General features: G+C 42.9%; 2 protein-coding genes across 2 annotated transcripts; one reads left to right on the top strand and one right to left on the bottom strand.

Annotated features, from left to right (window-relative positions):
* Nucleotides 1–5: 5 nt before the first annotated feature.
* On the bottom strand, nt 6–3,967 carry LOC111965692 (coiled-coil domain-containing protein 85B). The gene is made up of 2 exons (XM_023989913.2): nt 3,795–3,967; nt 6–3,631 (listed from the first exon to the last, which is right to left on the bottom strand). The coding sequence occupies exon 2, from the start codon at nt 2,723–2,725 to the stop codon at nt 2,123–2,125; it is 603 nt and encodes a 200-aa protein (XP_023845681.1). The 5' UTR covers nt 2,726–3,631; nt 3,795–3,967; the 3' UTR covers nt 6–2,122.
* Nucleotides 3,968–14,359: 10,392 nt separating this feature from the next.
* LOC111965690 (acidic fibroblast growth factor intracellular-binding protein B) lies at nt 14,360–17,853 on the top strand. Its single transcript, XM_023989910.2, has 11 exons — nt 14,360–14,696; nt 14,878–14,962; nt 15,089–15,287; nt 15,375–15,501; nt 15,688–15,788; nt 15,874–16,007; nt 16,169–16,277; nt 16,467–16,530; nt 16,806–16,892; nt 17,041–17,138; nt 17,505–17,853. Exons 2-11 carry the CDS (start codon nt 14,878–14,880, stop codon nt 17,572–17,574), a joined length of 1,074 nt encoding a protein of 357 aa, XP_023845678.1. The 5' UTR covers nt 14,360–14,696; the 3' UTR covers nt 17,575–17,853.
* Nucleotides 17,854–19,824: the final 1,971 nt, after the last annotated feature.

Raw genomic sequence — 19,824 nt, 5'->3', positions numbered from 1 at the left:
AAAGACAAAGTTATGGATGTTGATTTGGTGGTGATCAAGTATGTTTGATAACATACGGACGCAAATATCACATAGTCAAGTCCAAGCAAATTCTATGCTTTAAAATAGTACAAAAGGGTTAAAGAATATTCCTTAATATTAAACCAATTAGTTAGTTGTTCCATTTTGAATAGGTCCTGTTTCCTGCTTGATGTTGCTGCCTAGCAACCTTACAGAAGGGAGTAATGGATGCTGGGGAGGAAAGGGAGTGGAAAACTGTCCATCCTCTCTGGTTGTCCTTGTAAAAGGCAAAGAACTGTATCACTGGCACATACAAACAGATGAAAAGAACACAAATTATCATTTCAGATGTGCCGAGTATAAAAGATAACGAGCAAGAAGAAAATGAGGTCACAATGACACATCTTGGTTTGATTGAATGGGAAAACATGTTTACAGTAAGAGGGAGTCCAGGAAAGTAGAGGAGTAGATCATAATGAGTCTAGTAAATGGAGATCTGTTTACCATGACCCTGATTCCTGAACACAAGAGTTCTCTTGTTACTGTACTTCTCGCAAATGAAGTGAGTCACTCACTCACATGGGGCCCAGAGAGCATATGATAAATATAGGGGTTAGAAGAGAGAGTGCAGTGCCTATGTGTGTTCCTCACTGTCAAAGGAGCTCTCTGTGTTTCACTAAGTTGATGAAAGTGTTACTGTCCACTCCAGATCTCCTTGCTGTGCAAACAGGTTCAACAATATAACTGATGAATATCCACAATGTCAGGCTGTATGACATGGACAGAAACATCAATCAACTGCAGTCTGGGACAAACAGATCGCGAGATCAATCAATCACTCACGTTACACCATGTAAAATGGTCTTCCTGCACACACAAATGTCACAATACGATTGAGTGTCTCAGCCAGTGTATTTAAAGGTCTTCAATGCAATACGAGCAGCCCACCAATTAAAGCCAAAAAAGCAAATGTTATCCAATCCAGGACCATGTTCTAGATGCACAAAACAGAAATGTGTATTCATTAATGAAGTAATACTAATAGGTCAAGTTAATGAAGACAATGAGAGAGTAGCTCTACAGAATTACCACAAAACATGAGTTATATTGGGATCCTGACTACTGGCAACTTATACAGAAAATGTGAAGCAGTTATAATAATCATAACAATAATAAAGAAATAAAAAGTGTCTTGCCTAGTCGCCAGCATCTATAAATCCATCATCTTGTAAACTCCAGTCTAGACCTACCAGTTTGATACAAAAGTGGCTGGTTGAGAACTGCCTGGGCAGTTCAGTTCTGAGTGAGTTCAGTTCATAGGTGCAGGTGTAAGACTCAAACCAGCGGTGCCATATTTTGTGTATTGTACAGCCTAAATGACTGTAGCACACTATGTCTCTCGTGCAATTTCAGTGTAAAACTGAAGGGCAGCCAAGACAGCGCTGATAATACACAATTTCATTGTTAGTTTGAGATTTCATACACACAGCACTCCAATCCTGACCTGAGGGACTGAATGCATAATCTACATGATTTAAATGTTATTTAAAGGTCTCTCACAAAAAAACTCATCCTTCAAATTTTTCAATGGTTTTGGATATCATGTACTAGTATGGCTCAAATCTGTGTTGAGATATGAATCTACAGGGATCCATGCTTTGTCCAGTGCAATACGGTGAAAAGTAGTCCACTGCCAGTGCATGAGATAACATCCTAACTCATCCTCCCTTCCAACAACACCTCTAATGTTAACCATATACAGTCTCAATCACTGAAAAGAGAAAAACCGACAAGATTGGTCGAAAAGTGTCTAATGTCTCTGTAGGGCTGTCAATCTTTCCAGGAAAAAGCATTTTTATTTTCTCTTCAGGATTCTTTTTCAAGTTTTCGTGACGACAGCAGCAGGTGCTGAAGGCACACCTGACCGGCTGCCATTCTGGAGATGTTGCTGTATTTCGTGTAATATGCTATCTTCTTAAAAGAATCCCAACAAAGTGTGTGTTCTAGCAAAGAATGCTGTAAACAATTATATTCCTACAATGTCAACATATTTCCTCGACCCATATTTCGCTGTATCGTGCTTTTTCACTAATCAGTGAACGTATCCAGCTCTGTTCCATCTTCAGTCATCAGGTGAGCAAACCAGGTGGAGCTGGTCCGGACTACCAACGCTCCCAGTGCTTGAACTTCCATCCCCCAGGTCTCGGGACACCATGCACGGCAGGTTGAGCTCAGTGGATCCACCGGGACTGGAGTCACTCCTGCTGACACACTCCTCCTCCAGGACCAGACAGAGCTCTTTCAGGTCCAGATTCTCCTTCACTAATCCGTCTTGCATGCGCTCTAGGTCGGACAGTTTTTTCAAGTAGCCGCCCAGATCCTCACGCATCACTTTGGCTGCGTGGTGACCGAACAGCTGCCATTCCCGGGCCAGCTTCTTCACCTTTAGTCGGTCATCATCAAGGAAACAGCACAAGTCGCGCAATTCTGTGTTTTCTTCCTGGAGACGCTGGTTGATGGTTTTCAGCTCCCTGATCTCAAGCAGGTGGCCTTGTAATTGTTTGTTGACTTCTTTTATCAGCCGACCACGCTGGATAAGAGCAGAGATCTTTTCAGACTCCTCTTTACGCAGTCGCCTCACCAGCTCTTCTTTAGAGCAGGCGAGTAAATCCTCGTCAGACATCTTTGACAACTCTCTGTTGTAAATCTCACTGTCACTCCCCATATTGTTTTAGCTGATTGTAATACAATAACCTGAGGAAAAAATGCCTTTCCTGATTACAGGCAGTTGAGGGTAAAATAACTGTAGCCTTTAATTCCTGGGATGCTCTACAATGGGGCATGTATAGCAAGCTTTTTAGTCTGCCCTGAATTGTGACTATCAACTGTCTCTTTCCCACCGTTGAAGCAAATGTAGGCCAACAGCAATTCTTGGCTTTGCCTATGGATAAAGGGAACAGTGCACATGCTTCACATGATCAAATTGACGTTTTTCTATGAGCTATAAAATGCCCCGAACAAGGTCGCTATTGCTATAAAAAAAAAAAAAGCAACAATGGCAATATTTGTTCTATCAAATGTCAATCAATCACTCTCAAATCTCACACGATAATCTGTGATTAGAGGCCTTTATGAAACAAGTATGCATTACTGTCTGTCCCGTTTCCCCTTTCTTTTCCTTGGTTACCGTCGGCAGGGTGAGGTTTTCATGCTGCTTCAATCCGTTATTTCGTTTTTATTGTAGCTGGCTCGTAATCCTATATCGCAAAACCTTGGACAAAGATATGACAATGTTCTTTCACTGAGATCTTCAAGTCTTATCAGAAAAGACGTGCGGAAGAGCATCTGCGTTCGTTGTCCGAGTAAATGTTGTATTCCCTCTGTTCGGAGGATTTGTTAATGGCATAACATTCATTCCTTTTGATTATGAAACTATGAGAGGCAGTCATTTGAAATTCACCATAGAAAAACAAACAAACCATAAGGCTTTGAAGTCACTCAAAAAAAATATGAATCCAGACTCATGCTTGTCCTATTGCGTGGTGTGTGGAGGATAACAATGTCCGCCTTCTTCACTGTCACTTATCAAACGGATGTCTCCTCTCTCTCAAACTCGGTTTTTCTCTCCACTCTGTGAATTTCAGAAAATGACGCCCATTTAAAAATAATGTGATTGTCCTTTTTACTCTCCCCTCACATAAAAAGTAATAGAAGTGTCAAATCATCATCCATAGGCGAGGCTTATCAAAACAACATGGATAAACACAATAAAAATGTACGAAATCGATACAGACCACTTCTTTGGAAGAGATGCTCGGCTTAACATTGAAGATAAAAATATACAGTACATTGAAGTAAAAAAACGCTGACTATTATCCTACAGTATGTATATGAGCATTCAAATCTGGTTGTCTGATTGCGGTTGTGAAGGAGGCGCTGTAGGAATGCCCCCTCTTCTGAAGCCGTCTCCCCCTTTCCCTTTCCGTTTGGTTTTCCTTTACGGTAAAAGAATAGCTTACGTATTGTGTCCAGTGGAAAGAAATTACATCACACATGCAATTTGAGTGCATGTGTTTATAGGCATACTCATTTTCTTTAGTCTGTAGCCTATCACATTTCTGTTCAAATCTATGTATAGACCTAATCTATAAAATACACACAAAAAATAGGCTATATATCATTGTATCTTTTTAGTCTATCGTTTTGTTAATATACATTTTTTAAAGACTTCCTGCACTCTGCACCCCCCAAAGCTTTTTTTAAATGGCGGGGGGCCCCCCCTTTTCCCCAAACCAAACCCACCCCACAAAACCCCCCAAAAAGACCACACACAACACACACACACCACACACACAACACACACACACACACACACACACACACACACACACACACACACACACACACACACACACACACACACACACACACACACACACACACACACACACACTTTGACGCATAACAAGAAGTGTAGCACAGTTACAGTGTACACAGTTCATATACACAGACTGAAAGTGTGACAAATGGCTTTTCTATGGTTTAAGCTGCGGCATTCGGCTATATCCTTCCGCCCTCCACTTCCTACCTATTGTTTCAGTGAGGCCTAACAATATAGGGTGTTAGCCAGGACTGGGATCGCTTGGGACAGAATCAGGGCACTGCGAGGTTAGCTAACAGAAGGGCTGGAACTGAGAGAGGGAGGGTTTGGCTGGTTTGCAGTGAGTGGTGTAAAACAAAAAGACAGTTGACTATGTAGTTTTTCTCTTTTGTAATTTTGAAAGGACACAGACAGATACAGCAAAAGGAGGATGGGAGGGGTAGGAGAGAGATTTGTGAGATTTAGTCAGATTAATCTCTGTGGGGAAGTGCGTAATGCGCGCACACACACACCACAATTCCTCATAGTAGCTCTCTACTCTTTACTATTTTATTTGTGTTTATTATTGGAAAATAATCGTTCTGATTTTCCTTTTTAAATAATTTGATTGAGTAATGCGGCATTCCTAACCAATTGGGAAGTGGGAATTTACCTCCATCGAATTAGATGGAAGACTCTAAATGGATAAAACCCATTTTGGCATGGACATTGCCATTGAGGGCTACCCCCATTTTAAAGTAGTCAACTGAGTGTGCCGTTCTGTGGGTGAAGGAAGGATTACATGATTCCATCCGGGTCATCAGGAGGAATCAGTCAATTAATTATTCTTGTGAGCAAACATTCCATAACTGTAGGTGGCAGTAAATCACCAACCGTGGCTTTATACCCATTCAAACAACACACTCTAGATGGTAGTATGCACCCTTTCAGTTTGTTTGCCAACTCATAAAGTAGTAGTAAAAAGAAAAATGTACTACTTCAAAATGGAGATGGCCTCAATGGCACTGCCCGTGCACCCACAGACATCATAATGGGACATATATAAAGATGATATCTCTATCATTCTCTATGTTTACCACATACAACTGGGAAAAATCTATTTGAACGGCCCTCCAACTGGTAGTTACTAGTGGGAAACTCGTCTGTCATCCTTGAGCTTCTCCCACACATCTCCCACATGGTGACCGCTGACAGAGATAACAGCATAACAACATTTTCAGCAGTTAAATGCAAGTACAAAACATTTTTGTTTAAAAGCAATCTATTAATATGGTTTTTGAACAATATTATTTGTTTAAAAGCCCGATAGCTGGACTTTTAGTTTATGGTTGACACAACTTGTTGGCCATTAGCCAATCGGGCGTTTCTCAACGAGTTCAAAGCATGTGAATACATCCAACTGGTATTTACAACTTCACAATTCCCACCTCCTACTTGGAGCTCAAGGATGATAGATGAGTTTCCCACTAGTACTTACCAGTTGGAGGGCCGTTGGTATGAGGTTCTTACCTTGGAATGCAGTGTTTGGTTTTTGCCAGACATAATGGGAACCATCTCAACCAAAAAGTTGATTGAAGTTTGCCAAAAAACACCTGGAAGCACCTGGATGATCATCAAGACTCTTGGAAGAATGTTCTATGGACAGATGACACTGCATTCCACAGTAGGAACCTCATACCAACGATAAAGCATGGTGGTGGTAGTGTGATGATTTGGGGATGCTTTGCTGCCTCAGGACCATGGACGATTTGCCTTAAAAAAAGGAACCATGAATTCTGCTCTGTATCAGATAATTCTACAGAAGAATGTTAGGCCATCCCTCTATGAGCTGAAGCTGAAGCACAGCTGGGTCATGCAGCAAGACAATGATCCAAAACACACAATCAAGCCTAAGTGAAAATAGTTAAAAAAGCACATATTTGACATTATGGAATGGCCTTGTCAAAGTCCAGACCTAATCCCAATTGAGATGTTGCGGCAGGACTTGAAATGAGCAGTTCATTCTTGAAAACACACAAATATCGCTGAGATAAAGCAGTTCTGCATGCAAGATTGGGACAAAATTACGACAGGAAGCATTTGGTTGCAGTCATTGCAACTAAAGGTGGCACAACCAGTTATTGAGTGTAAGGGGTGAATTACTTTGGGTGTTGCATAACTTTGTTAATTAAACAAATAAAATAAGTATAKWTTTTTTTTGTTATTTGTAAACTCAGGTTCTCTTTATCTAATATTAGGTTTTGGTTGAAGATCTGATAATGTTCAGTATCAAAAATATGCACAAATAGAGAAAATCAGAAAGGGGGCAAATACTTTCTCACGGCACTGTATATACATATATTATTATCTCCCTTCTCTCCTCTCTCTCTATATATTATAGTATATTATATATATATATATATTATTATACACTGCTCAAAAAAATAAAGGGAACACTTAAAACAACAAATGTAACTCAAGCAATCACACTTCTATGAAATCAAACTGTCACTTAGGAAGCAACACTGATTACAAACATTTCACATGCTGTTGTGCAAATGGAATAGACAAAAGGTGGAAATTATAGGCAATTAGCAAGACACCCCAAAAAAGAAGTGATTTCTGCAGGTGGTGACCCAGACCACTTCGTTTCCTATGCTTCCTGGCTGATGTTTTGGTCACTTTTGAATGCTGGCGGTGCTCTCACTCTAAGTGGTAGCATGAGACGGAGTCTACAACCGACACAAAAGTGGCTCAGGTAGTGCAGTTCATCCAGGATGGCTCATCAATGCGAGCTGTGGCAAAAAAGGTTTGCTGTGTCTGTCAGCGTAGTGTCAGAGCATGGCAGGCGCACCAGGCAGAGGCCAGTACTCAGGAGACGTGGGAGGAGGCCGTAGGAGGGCAACAACCCAGCAGCAGGACCGCTACCTCCGCCTTTGTGCAAGGAGGTGCACTGCAGAGCCTGCAAAATGACCTCCAGCAGGCCACAAATGTGCATGTGTCAGCAAATGGTCTTCACAAGGGGTCTGTAGGATCCTATCTCGGTACCTAATGGCAGTCAGGCTACCTCTGGCGAGCACATGGAGGGTGTGGGCCCAACAAAGAATATGCACACACACCATGACGGACCCACCGCAAAACCGGTCATGCTGAAGGATGTTGCAGGAGCAGAAACGTTCTCCACGGCTTTTCCAGACTCTGTCACGTCTGTCACATGTGCTCATGTGCTCAGTGTGAACCTGCTTTCATCTGTGAAGAGCAACAGGGCGCCAGTGGCGAATTTGCCAATCTTCGGTGTTCTCTTGAATGCCAAACGTCCTGCACGGTGCTGGGCTGTAAGCACAACCCCACCTGTGGACGTCGGGCCTCATACCACTTCCATGGAGTCTGTTTCTCTGACCGTTTTGAGCAGACCAATGCACATTTGTGGCCTGCTGGAGGTCATTTTGCAGGGCTTTGGCAGTGCACTCTTGCACAAAGGGGAGGTAGCTTGTCCTGCTGTGGGTTTTGCCCTCCTACGGCTCCTTCACGTCTCCTGGTGTACTGGCCTGTCTCCTGGTAGCGCTCCATGCTCTGGACACTACGCTGACAGACACAGCAAACCTTTTTGCCACAGCTCGCATTGATGTGCCATCCTGGATGAACTGCACTACCTGAGCACTTGTGTGGGTTGTAGACTCCGTCTCATGCTACACTAGATGGAGAGCACCGCCAGCATTCAAAAGTGTGACCAAAACATCAAGCCAGGAAGCATAGGAACTGAGAAGTTGTCTGTGGTCACCACCTGCAGAATCACTCCTTTTTTGGGGGTGTCTTGCTAATTGCCTAGCAGTGTATATTATATATATAGAGAGAGAGAGAGAGAGAGAGAGAGAGAGAGAGAGAGAGAGAGAGAAGAGAGAAGAGAGAGAGAGAGAGAGAGAGAGAGAGAGAGAGAGAGAGAGAGAGAGAAAGAGAAGAGAGAGCGAAAGAGAGAGAGAGAGAGAGAGAGAGAGAGAGACGAGAGAGAGAGAGAGAGAGAAAGACAGAGCAAGAGAGAGAGAGAGAGAGAGAGAGGAGAGGCGAGAGGAGAGAGAGAGAGAGAGAGAGAGAGCAGAGAGAGAGAGAGAGAGAGAGAGAGAGAGAGAAGAGAGAGCGAGATAGAGAGAGAGAAGAGAGAGAGAGAGAGAGCAGAGAGAGAGAGAGAGAGAGAAGAGAGAGAGAGAGAGAGAGTGAGTGAGTGAGTGGTGGGAGTGAGTGAAGTGAGTTGAGTGAGTGAAGTGAGTGAGGTGGAGTGTGAAGGAGCGAGAGAGGAGAAGAGAGCAGCAGAGAGGAGAGAGGAGAGAGAGCGCGAGAGAGAGAAGAGGAGAGGGAGAGTACCAGTCAAAAGTTTGGACACACCTATTCATTCAAGGGTTTTTCTTTATTTTTTACTATTTTCTACATTGTAGAATAATAGTGAATACATCAAAACTATGAAATAACACATATGGAATCATGTAGTAACCAAAAAAGGGTTAAACAAATCAAAACATATTATATATATTATTATCAAAATATTAGATTTTAGATTTTTCAAAGTAGCCACCCTTTGCCTTGATGACAGCTTTGCACACTCTTGCCATTCTCTCAACCAGCTTCATGAGGAATACTTTTCCAACAGTCTTGAAGGAGTTCCCACATTGTATGCTCAGCAGTTGTTGGCTGCTTTTCCTTCACTCTGCGGTCCAACTCATCCCAAACCATCTCAATTGGGTTGAAGTCTGCAGTACTCCATCACTCTCCTTCTTGGTCAAATAGCCCTTACACAACCTGGAGGTGGGATTTAGGTCATTGTCCTGTTGAAAAACAAATGATAGTCCCACTAAACGCAAACCAGATGGGATGGCGTATCGCTGCAGAACGCTGTGGCAGCCATGCTGGTTAAGTGTGCCTTGAATTCTAAATAAATCTCTGACAATGTCACCAGCAAAGCAACCCCACACCATCACACCTCCTCCTACATGCTTCACGGTGGGAACCACACATGCGGAGATCATCCGTTCAACTACTCTGCGTTTCACAAAGACAGCGGTTGGAACCAAAAATCTCAAATTTGGACTCATCAGACCAAAGGACAGATTTCCACCGGTCTAATGTCAATTGCTCGTGTTTCTTGGACCAAGCAAGTCTCTTCTTCTTATCGGTGTCCTTTAGTAGTGGTTTCTTTACAGCAATTCGACCATGAAGGCCTGATTCACGCAGTCTCCTCTGAACAGTTGATTCTTGAGATGTGTCTGTTACTTGAACTCCGGGAAGCATTTATTTTGTCTGCAATCTGAGGTGCAGTTAATTGCTGATTTCTGAGGCTGGTAACTCTAATGAACTTATCCTCTGCAGCATAGGTAACTCTGGGTCTTCCTTTCCTGTGGCGGTCCTCATGAGAGCCAGTTTCATCATTGTTCTTGATGATTTTTTTGTAAAAGATGGGCCTTGTTGTGTTTGTGTCTGTGTATATTCCCTCTGAATTTAAAGGATATTAAAGAACAAAAGAACAGTGAGAACAGTCTTCTTCAAACAGTATTTTTAACAGCCAGACGTCTAGAGCTCCACGAGGGCTCGGATATCATCTACGCATGAAGTCTTCCTCTCTCTGGGGAAGCCAAAAGCCTTCTCCACCAGATCCTGCTTCTGACTCTTGATGCTGTTCTCCTCACTGTGCAGTCTGAGCAGGCTAGACATTACAGCCTCCACCTTGGAGCTGCTCCTCCAGTTCTCTGAGAGGTTGCTCTCCTCCTCCTCTTCTTCTTCTTCCTGAGGAAACTCCACCAGCTCATTGGCATTGATCTGGCCTCTGCACAGAGGGCACCTGCTCCTGCTCGGTACGTATGACCTCTGCGCTGCAGAGTCTGCAGTAGACCTGTGTGCACAGTGTGTGGTGAAGGGCAAAAGGACAGTCCAGACACACAGCACACTCCTCATCAGAGCCACTGCCCAGCACCAGCCTCAGCATCTCTATCAGATGCCCTCTCAACTCTGCAAGAGTCACAGTTACCACACCTGTGTGTTTAGTGGTCTTGCCCAGTAGGGGTAGCAGCATAACTGTCTCAGCATGACCAGAATAACCAAAACATCCGCGTAGTTCCTGAGGAAGGACCCCTCCACAACGTGCCTGCGGATGGTGGTGCGTCCCTCTGTGCGTGCCATCACCACCTCTTCTATACTGATGCTCCTTTCCGACAGAGAGAACAAAGGCTGCCCACACACATGGCTGGTCTTTGTACGACGCAGCGTGATACACTTCACCAGAGCCTGCAGGTTCTGAAGGCCGGTCTTGTCCCCCTATTGTGACAGGTTTCTATATGACTCTGTTTTACCATTCTCTCACGTCGAATGGTTTCAGACGCAGAGACGCCACCAGCATCCACAGATCCCTCTGAAATGACAAAAACTTAAACACTAAGTGGGGATGCAAATAGCCTGACTAGTCTATATTAAACAAGGTTGTCATGCGATGACAGGGGATGCCCTAGTCCAATTAATGGTAGGCTTTATGTGGCTAGAAGGCCTATGTGTAGCTATCTGCAATATTATTACCCCCCCTTTTTTTACTCTGCTCCCCTACTGGGAAATCATAATTTTCCGATTAGATTTAAAAAAATATTTTGGCGCAATTACTGTAGCTACATGTGCTTACCTCTATGCGGCACAGACTTCAATCTGTGAGACTCAATGTGTGCTCACAGTCTCGGGGCATGATATGGGAGGGGGCAGACGGGACAACGATACAATTGGCATTCTGGCACTGGGATAAAATAATAAAACTATGCAGCTATCAGCAGCTTTAAAAACTGTGATATGCTGTCAAACACAAGCATAAATTACAAATAGTTTAGTAGATGAGTTGATAACGTTAGCTAACAGTCGCTCACAGCAAACAGGACTCTCAGTGATGATAGCTACTTTAACAGGCTAGGTTAGTTAATGTTAGCTTGGTAGATTATAGCCACGTTAATGTTTGATAGCAATAACAAGCTAGTATACATCTACAAAGAACTTAGGTAGCTACACCAAAGACATAGCTCAAAGTGAAAGGCAAAATGATAGCCTAACTGAAATTCCTTACCATCATTTCTGCCGACCAAGACCACACACATGGAAAGTTTGAAATCACAGCAGCCAAACAAAATCAAATAAAATTGTATTTGTCACATGCGCCGAATACAACAGGCGTAGACTGTGAAATGCTTACTTACCAGCTCTTAACCAACAATGCAGTTTTAAGAAAAATAATAGTTAACAAAACATTTGACTAAATAAACTAAAGTAAAAGAAAGTTACACAATAAAACAACAATAACGAGGCTATATATACAGGGGGTACCGGTACCAAGTCAATGTGCGGAGGTACAGGTTACTCAAGGTAATTGAGCTAATATGTTCATGTAGGTATGGGTAAAGTGACTATGCATAGATAATGAACAGCGAGTAGCAGCAGCGTAAAAAAAGGGGGGGGGGGGGGGTCAATGCAAATAGTCCAGGTAGCCATTTGATCAGCTGTTCAGCAGTCTTATGGCTTCGGGGTAGAAGCTGTTAAGGAGCCTTTTTGACCTAGACTGGCGCCCCGCAACCGCTTGCTGTGCGGTAGCAGAGAGAACAGTCTATGAATAGGGTGGCTGGAGTCTTTGGACATTTTTAAGGCCTTCCTCTGACACAGGAATCAGGAGGATATAATTATGGTCAGATTTGCCAAATGGCGGGCGAGGGAGAGCTTTGTATGCATCTCTGTGTGTGGAAAAAAGGTGGTCCCTCTGGTTGCACATGTGACATGCTGGTAGAAATGAGGTAAAGCGAATTTAAGTTTCCCTGCATTAAAGTCCCTGGCCACTAGCAGCGCCGCCTCTGGATGAGCATTTTCATGTTTGCTTATGGCCTTATACAGCTCGTTGAGTGCCGTCTTAGTGCCACCATCGGTTTGTGGTGGTAAATAGACAGCTACGAAAAATCTAGATGAAAACTCTTGGTAAATAGTTTGGTCTACAGCTTACTCTACCTCAGGCGAGCAAAACCTTAAAACTTCTTTAATATTAGATTTTGCCCACCAGCTGTTATTGACAAATAGACACAGACCACCACCCCTTGTCTTACCGGAGGTAGCTGTTCTGTCTTGCCGATGCAAGGAAAACCCAGCCAACTGTATATTATCTACGTCGTTGTTCAGCCACAGCTCAGTGAAACACAAGATATTACTGTTTTTAATGTCCTGTTGGTAGGATAGTCTCGAACGGAGCTCATCCAGTTTATTGATCAGAAGATCAGAAGTGTCCAGTGCGAGAGAGGCAGGTTGAGGTGGCTAGAGTAGTGCAGAAGATGTCATATGCTGAAACAGTGAAGAAAGTAGAGGAGGATGGGTCAAGGGTGAGGTATCCTGAGAGGATTCCTGTGAGTAGTAGATCTGTGCTAGCACAGAGGGATAGGCCAACGAGTGATATACAGTATGCTTCAGTAAGGTTGGCTTCTTAGCGTTCATAGCAATGGTTGTCAATTGTACCACAAAAATGGAACGTGAATCACAGAGAATAGATGTTGTGGTGGCAGCTGCAGAGAAGTATTTGGGTATACCAGATTTGACTTCAGAAAAGTTACAGGGTGTGTTGACTGGTGGTGTCCTGTTCTCCCAGGCCTTTGGCATGGTGCAGTGGCAGATAGGGTCAAAGTAGTGAAATGTGTAAGGTAATTAAAAATATATTTTTTATTTTATTTTTCCCGTTTCCCCTTTTGTATCACAAAGTGTAATAGATGCAATGTTCCCTCTAAGCTGTGCGTGTGCATTCAGGACTGCCGTGCAGAGCACAGAAGCCCACAGAGAGAAGCATAAGATTAAACTTCACTCAACTTCCTAGAGTTTTCCCTGTTAGGTAGTTAACACTATCACCGTTTCCCTTTACTGTGGCAATTGTGATCGATTAAATGCAATATTAGCTACTTCAATTCAACATCCCGAAAACAAAACAAACTGTGCAATAGATTTTCTTGTAGGCAGAACGCATCAGAGTAGGATTCTACTGCTCATAACAGCATGTAGTCTAGACAGACCGATGCTGCATAACCAATCAGAGCTGCAGTAGGCCTATATGCAAATAGACCATTGCCATAAATTAATCTGTGCCATTTACTTAGGACTGGACTGTGTTTACAGCTGTGGTCTTTAGTAATGTGCTTGTTTTGAGATCAAAGCAAGAGCTGCATGTAGCCACCTGTGCACATTTTGTTCATATCCTTTGCTAGTTAGTGACTTACCAGCCCAGTTATAGATAATTTGAAGTCAGCAATAGGGGAGTGATTGTTTCCTACATGAGCACAAAACATGTACATTTCTGTCTTAAAGGGGCAGTGTTGTATTTTGAGACGGGCTTGAATAAGCCAATAGGCAGAGGGTAGAATCATTTATCTGATTCTCTGTAATAATGGTATGGGAATAATGTATTTTAGTTTGTAAAGTGGTTTCTTGCATCAAACAACACAAACATTTTCAGTCACCTCCTTGTCTGAAGGACAAGTGGATAAAGGTTAATGTCAAGCCCTGCATGTTTTTTCTCTCTCAAAAGTCTCATGGAATGTAGCCCTAAATTGAACGACACACATTGGCTGCTACTGTAGGCTGAATGATAGAACAGCTATTTCTATGTTAAAATGTTATGGGATGCATTTTCTCCATTGTTTATTATTTTAGGCCACTCTGTTAGGCCTACATTGTGATCAAATAGCCACAGTAGCCTACTTGGCCACTGTTAAAACTGTAATTTAAAGTGGGTACAGCCGCATGGTTCACAGTAAACGTGCGCTGGAAGTTGCACAGAATTTTCACAACGTTCAAGTTTGCTCTCAGCAGACCTAACATTTGCTCAGTGACGTTTTTTTAGGGAACATTGAAGGGATGTAGACTATAGTTCCTTTGGGGGCGGCAATGCACATATTGGATGCCAACCGACGTTAAACTCCACCGAAGAAGAAGAATTTACGACTCCATCTGCGTGACAAAACACGGAAGTGCTCAGCTGCATGGAAGCGAGTCTGTTGTTGACAGGTCTTTTCTGTCGTGTATTTTTTTTTTTTAAGGGCATCACTACAGCATTAGCAACGGATGGAAATGTCTCCTGTAGTAAATATATATTTTATATGAAGTTATTATTCGATATGTTTTTAGATACTAATTCATATTTCACCTGTTTTATATTGGGTGATAATCGCTGGTCAACTCACTAGCCACCTTAACCAACGTTCATTTACCAATTCTGGACAGCCTGTGGATTATTACTCTTAGTTTAACAAAACGTGCAGTATAACAATATAGAATATTGGAACTATAATTTCAAAGGGTAAGTATCTTCTTGTTTAGTCAGATAATGTATGTAACTTTGGTTAATATAATAAGTAGCTAGCTACCTTGACTTGATAACTTAGTATAGTATTTATGGTTAATGATATTCCACAGGTATTGTGACAAGTTAAATGAAAACTTTGAAGCTTATTAAAACAATTTTTCTTGTTTCTGCATAGATGTCAGTTGAACTTGATGTGTTTGTGGTTAACACCACCATTATGGATGAGGAAGTCTATCAGTTATGGCTGGATGGCTACACAGGTTTGGGCCACAACATTAACCAACTCACACACATAGATACTAGACACAGTCATCCATCAAAGTTATTTAATCAAATTCTCTATGACGTAAACCGTGAATCCTGTTTCTTTTCTGCCCCATCCTCAGTGAATGATGCAGTGAAGGTTCGTATGGAGGGAGGGGTATGGGAGGGGTGTGAGGCCAGTGCTGAGGTTCTGCACAGTGACACCATGGACCAGTACAGAACCTTCCAGATGTGTGAGCGCCTCCTACACAGCCCTGTCAAGCTGGCCAATCAGTTGTTGTTCCAGATCCCACCTCATCGCCAGGCCATGCTCATAGAGAGGTGCTCTACCAACTCCTGATACACATTTTTACATCGTATCTTCCTCTGCCTTAAACGTCACCTAATCTGTCTCTCCTCTGTGTAAAGGTACTATGCGTTCGATAGCGTGTTTGTGCGAGAGGTCCTTGGGAAGAAGCTCTCAAAGGGGACCAAGAAGGACCTTGATGACGTCAGTGCAAAGACTGGTGTCACACTGAAGAGCTGCAGGCGGCAGGTAGCAAAAACCTAAGACGGACTCTCCCAATAACAATGACTATATCTCTGACCTGTAACATTAGTGAAACTGTCCTGCCTGTACAGATTCTATGAGCTACAGAGCTCTAGACACTGCAATTTTAAGGCCAAATGTAACTGTTTTTCTACATGTGGACCTTTCTGAATGATCACCTTTTTCTCCTAGTTTGATAACTTCAAGCGTGTATTCAAAGTTGTGGAGGAACTGAAGGGACCCCTGGTGGAGAACATTCGTCAGCACTTCTTTCTCTCTGACAAGCTGGCCAGGTAAGAGTAGAAAATAGTGGAATTTCAATCTTGTATCTATTATTATTWTTTTTTTATAAAACTCCCCTGTGTCTCCTCTTCTCAGGGATTACGCTGCCATCGTTTTCTTTGCCAATAATCGCTTTGAGACAGGGAAGAAGAAGCTGCACTATCTTACATTCCAGGACTTTGCCTTCTGTGCAGGGCAGCTCATCAGCAACTGGACTGTGGGAGCATTGGGTGAGTCCCTGGTCTATCAGATCTGCAGTTGTGCAGTGCAATCAGTCCTGATTCCTTATGAAACCCGCATTATAATTGAAGTTCTGCAAACAATTATACGATCCCAGCACTGTAATATAATATGGCAACATCAGAGGTCTGAAGTAGTTTTGTGTTCTCAGATAACATGGTGGAAGACATGGACGTGGATCTTGAGAAGGAGTTCTTACAAGATCTAAAAGAACTGAAGATTTTAATCACTGACAGGGATCTGCTGGACCAGCACAAGAGGCATGAGAGTGTGGTTGATTTGTTATTGATCGCCTGATGTGTCTTATTGATTGGTTTTCTTTAAGTTCCTGTTAAGAATTCACAAAGATTTTTTATTTCTCTCCATATCATGTGTGTTCTATTATTACGAATGATAATATTTGGTAAGGTCCCTCATGCCCTTTCTCTCGTCCCCTCTGCTCCACTCAGTTTGGTGTGCACGGCTCTCCGGGGGAAGACCAAAGCATTTAATGAGATGGAAGCCAACTTCAAGGTGAGTGACAACACATGCTTGTATTTATCCAACATGGCTGCTAGAGCTAAAACAGACCACCCAGTTTCATAGGTGATGTCCAGCCTACCACAACAATCTGTAAATCAGTCAATAGTAAGTGTGGTAACCATGGTTATATGGGGTCAAATGTGCACGTACATTGTCTAATTCAATCAGTTCACTTGAGTTGAATTATTTCTAAACTGCAGTATAAAAAAGCTTTTAATTATTTGATAAATATTTTAAACAAACTCTTCTCTCTATTTTCGCCAAAGAATCTCTCCAGAGGCCTTGTCAACATTGCTGCCAAACTAACCAACACAAAAGAAGTCAGAGACTTCTTCATTGATCTGGTGGAAAAGGTACATTTATAAATCATTAGTAGTGTAGTAGTACATCTTTCGTCTCTATATTCAACACTGGCTCTGGGTTATGAGGCCAATAAGGTCTACAGACATTTCTGCTACCCATGAGACTGTGATGTCATCTTTCCACCTCCCTCCCTGCCAGTTTATTGAGCCGTGTCGGTCAGACAAATGGACAGCAGGAGACATGAGGCTCTACCTCACTCACTACACTAACTCTGCACACGTACTCGACACATTCAAGTGAGTATAATATAATTGTTATACATATTGTGCTGTCTGGCACTCATCAAGGTCACATAGGCTGTTTTATGTTTTTCTTCATATTCACATCCCAGTTGTCACCAGTGGGTGTCACTGCATCTTCCTCCACGTTTCTTTAAACTATAGTTACCTTGTTTCTCGAGCAGCCACTCTGGAATGTAGTTAACGGTTTACACAACCCTGCACCACGACACACTCAGCAAAGACATATTCATCAGACAACCATATTAAAACATAGGCCTCTCCTTAAAGTGAATTAACAAAGATCGCTCCATATTATGAACCTTGGCCAGTTCTCATAATGAGAATTTGTCTTGAGCCTTCTCTCTTCCTCCTCTCTCTCAGACACCAGGTAGTGTGGGACAGGTACATGGGAGTGATAAAAAGCTGCATCCTCAAAATGTACCATGACTGAGACGTAGACCTCGCTCAACTATCTACTCGGAGCTTTCTGTCCTCTTTTATATCGGAGTCATGTCTTCTTTCCCTCTTTCTGTCTGCAGTCATCATGTAAATCCTCCGCTCTCTCTGTCAGATGTCTTCCTCCTCTAATGCCAGTGCCCACATTTCTCCGTCCTTCGTGCCGTTATGCAGTTTTTTCCCCCCTCTGTCTCTTCTGACGACCTACTTTGCGACGTCATCATGTATATCACCTCATTTTTATTGTAAATAAAGTCAACTCATTTTATACTGACGGTGTCTCTGTGCTGATTGTATTGCAGATCTGTGAAGGAGATAAGGTATTTGGGCATATGTTGTGAGTGCTTGTTTGTTACAATGTCAGATGCAAAGTACTACGATTTAAAAACCGACGGCAGCTGCAGGTGTTGGGACCCTTTTGGTTTAATATAACGCTTAGATCTTTCACAGTTTTAACATGCCAAGAAAGTGGTTAGAATCTCATACACCCTAGTATGGATGAATGAATATTGGTAATGACTATATTGGGAATGCATCTGCATAGTAAAATGAAGCCTAAGTGAATTAGAGTGGATTATGAAATGAGAAGACCGTAGTGAATTGTGTCTGTGTGTGGCCGCTGGGGGTTGGGTAGCAGCAACGGGAGGGGGCGCAATTTGTCAGCTGGGGGAGGGTTGGGGATTTCTGACAGTGATGTCTCCTGCGACGACAGCTCTCACCCCCCACACACAAGTAACCCATGATTAGGTGTGTGTAATGACAATAATGACACTGCTCATTTCCATGTCAACTAGGAATTTGAAATTATAACTAACAATTTAGACACTTAGATAATAATATTGTAAAAAGGATTAACATATTTCTCTGTCTGTATACAGTAGTAGAGCTGTCCTGGAGTACACAGCTTTCATGTAATTGTTAGAAGGGATAATGTGTTGCCAAAGTAGTAGTACTGTAGTTACAACAAAACTGCTTGAAGAAATGGATGATTACTTCAGAGTCACTCTTTCCATGCTTTTACATATAAACATGTCTGTCTCTGTATGTCATCCAGAAAGGACCTCTAGTTTAAATATTTATTGGTAGTTAGAAAAGCTAACCACTTTTCCAAGAGGGCTTGTCTCTTTCCCTCTCTCCTTCGCAATTTTTTTTGTCCACATTCCACCAACTTCTCTCCCAAGCTATAAATATCTGTCTGTGTCAGATTGGACGGGAGTGAAGGAAACTAAGTGGCTGTACAGAAAGAGAGAAAAAGATGGGGGAGGTAAGGATAGATAGGTGGGGGAGTGAGTTGTGGAGCTGTGAAGGGTGATTTGAAATGAAACCAGGTGCGTTGCGTGACCAGTGAGTGGGGGAACAGGGGGGGAGGTGGGAGTATGTGTGTGAATCTATGTAAGTTGTTGTTCCGCCTGTGATTTGGACAGATTTGGAATTTGGGAATTTGGGCCGCAGACCAGGAATTTGCATCCTGGGGGGTCAGGGAGGGGGGTCGGGTGGAGGATGGCAGTGCAGGGGGCCAGAGTGGGGGTAGAAATGGGCTGTCCTCTCCTCTCTCCCACTCTCTTTTTCTCTCTCCCTCCCCTGCATGCATTCAGCTGCTCCAGCTGTCGATCTCCCCACTCACTCTCTCAGGGCCATAGAGGCAGGAGCAGGACAGACAGAAGGACCACTTCAGCTCTCCACGCTCACAACACACCAGGGACTAACACCACCAGCGGACTAGAACAGCACATCGAGCACAGAGCAACAGGGACACAAACTAGGGACCTGAAGATAGCAAGAAGAAGAAGATTTCACACAGGAAAGAAGACTTGTCTGTGAGTTCACCATGTTTGACAATGACAGTGTGTGCAGGTTTGAAAGAGCGAGGGGGGTTGTGTGTGTCTACGAGAGTGTTTGCGAGTGAGTAACCAAGTGTGTGTGTCACAAAGAAAAGGAAAAAAAGTGTGTAATGCCTCTTACCCTCTGTTTGCTCCTGGAGGGGGTGGACACGTCACAGTTATACGATTCTCTCCTCTCAACCTCCACAGCTGCAGTTGAATCCTTACAAGAGCTGAGGTGGCAAGGCCCTGCGCTTGTGTATGTGTGTGTGTTAGAGAGGGAGAGAGGGAGTGGGAGGGAGGGACAGAGAGCATGTGTAAGATAGTAGATGTATTTGTAAATGGAAATGTATTACAAAACTCTTTTACAGATCCAACTACTATTTCACAACTATTTAATGTCACAATCGCAAAGTCTATTAATA

The sequence above is a fragment of the Salvelinus sp. IW2-2015 genome, linkage group LG6.2 (assembly GCF_002910315.2).
Source record: "Salvelinus sp. IW2-2015 linkage group LG6.2, ASM291031v2, whole genome shotgun sequence".
Classification (NCBI taxonomy): Eukaryota; Metazoa; Chordata; class Actinopteri; order Salmoniformes; family Salmonidae; genus Salvelinus; species Salvelinus sp. IW2-2015.
The sequence above is the reverse complement of the archived record's forward strand: the minus strand, read 5'-3'. Positions and strand labels throughout refer to the sequence as shown.

Excerpts from the sequence above, each read along its gene's own strand:
- LOC111965690 (XM_023989910.2), top strand. The coding sequence starts at position 14,878 with ATGTCAGTTGAACTTGATGTGTTTGTGGTTAACACCACCATTATGGAT. Across the intron at positions 14,963-15,088 it reads ATGGCTGGATGGCTACACAG|TGAATGATGCAGTGAAGGTT; the intron begins GTTTGGGCCACA and ends CCCCATCCTCAG. Across the intron at positions 16,008-16,168 it reads CTGGACTGTGGGAGCATTGG|ATAACATGGTGGAAGACATG; the intron begins GTGAGTCCCTGG and ends TTGTGTTCTCAG.
- LOC111965692 (XM_023989913.2), bottom strand. The coding sequence starts at position 2,725 with ATGGGGAGTGACAGTGAGATTTACAACAGAGAGTTGTCAAAGATGTCT.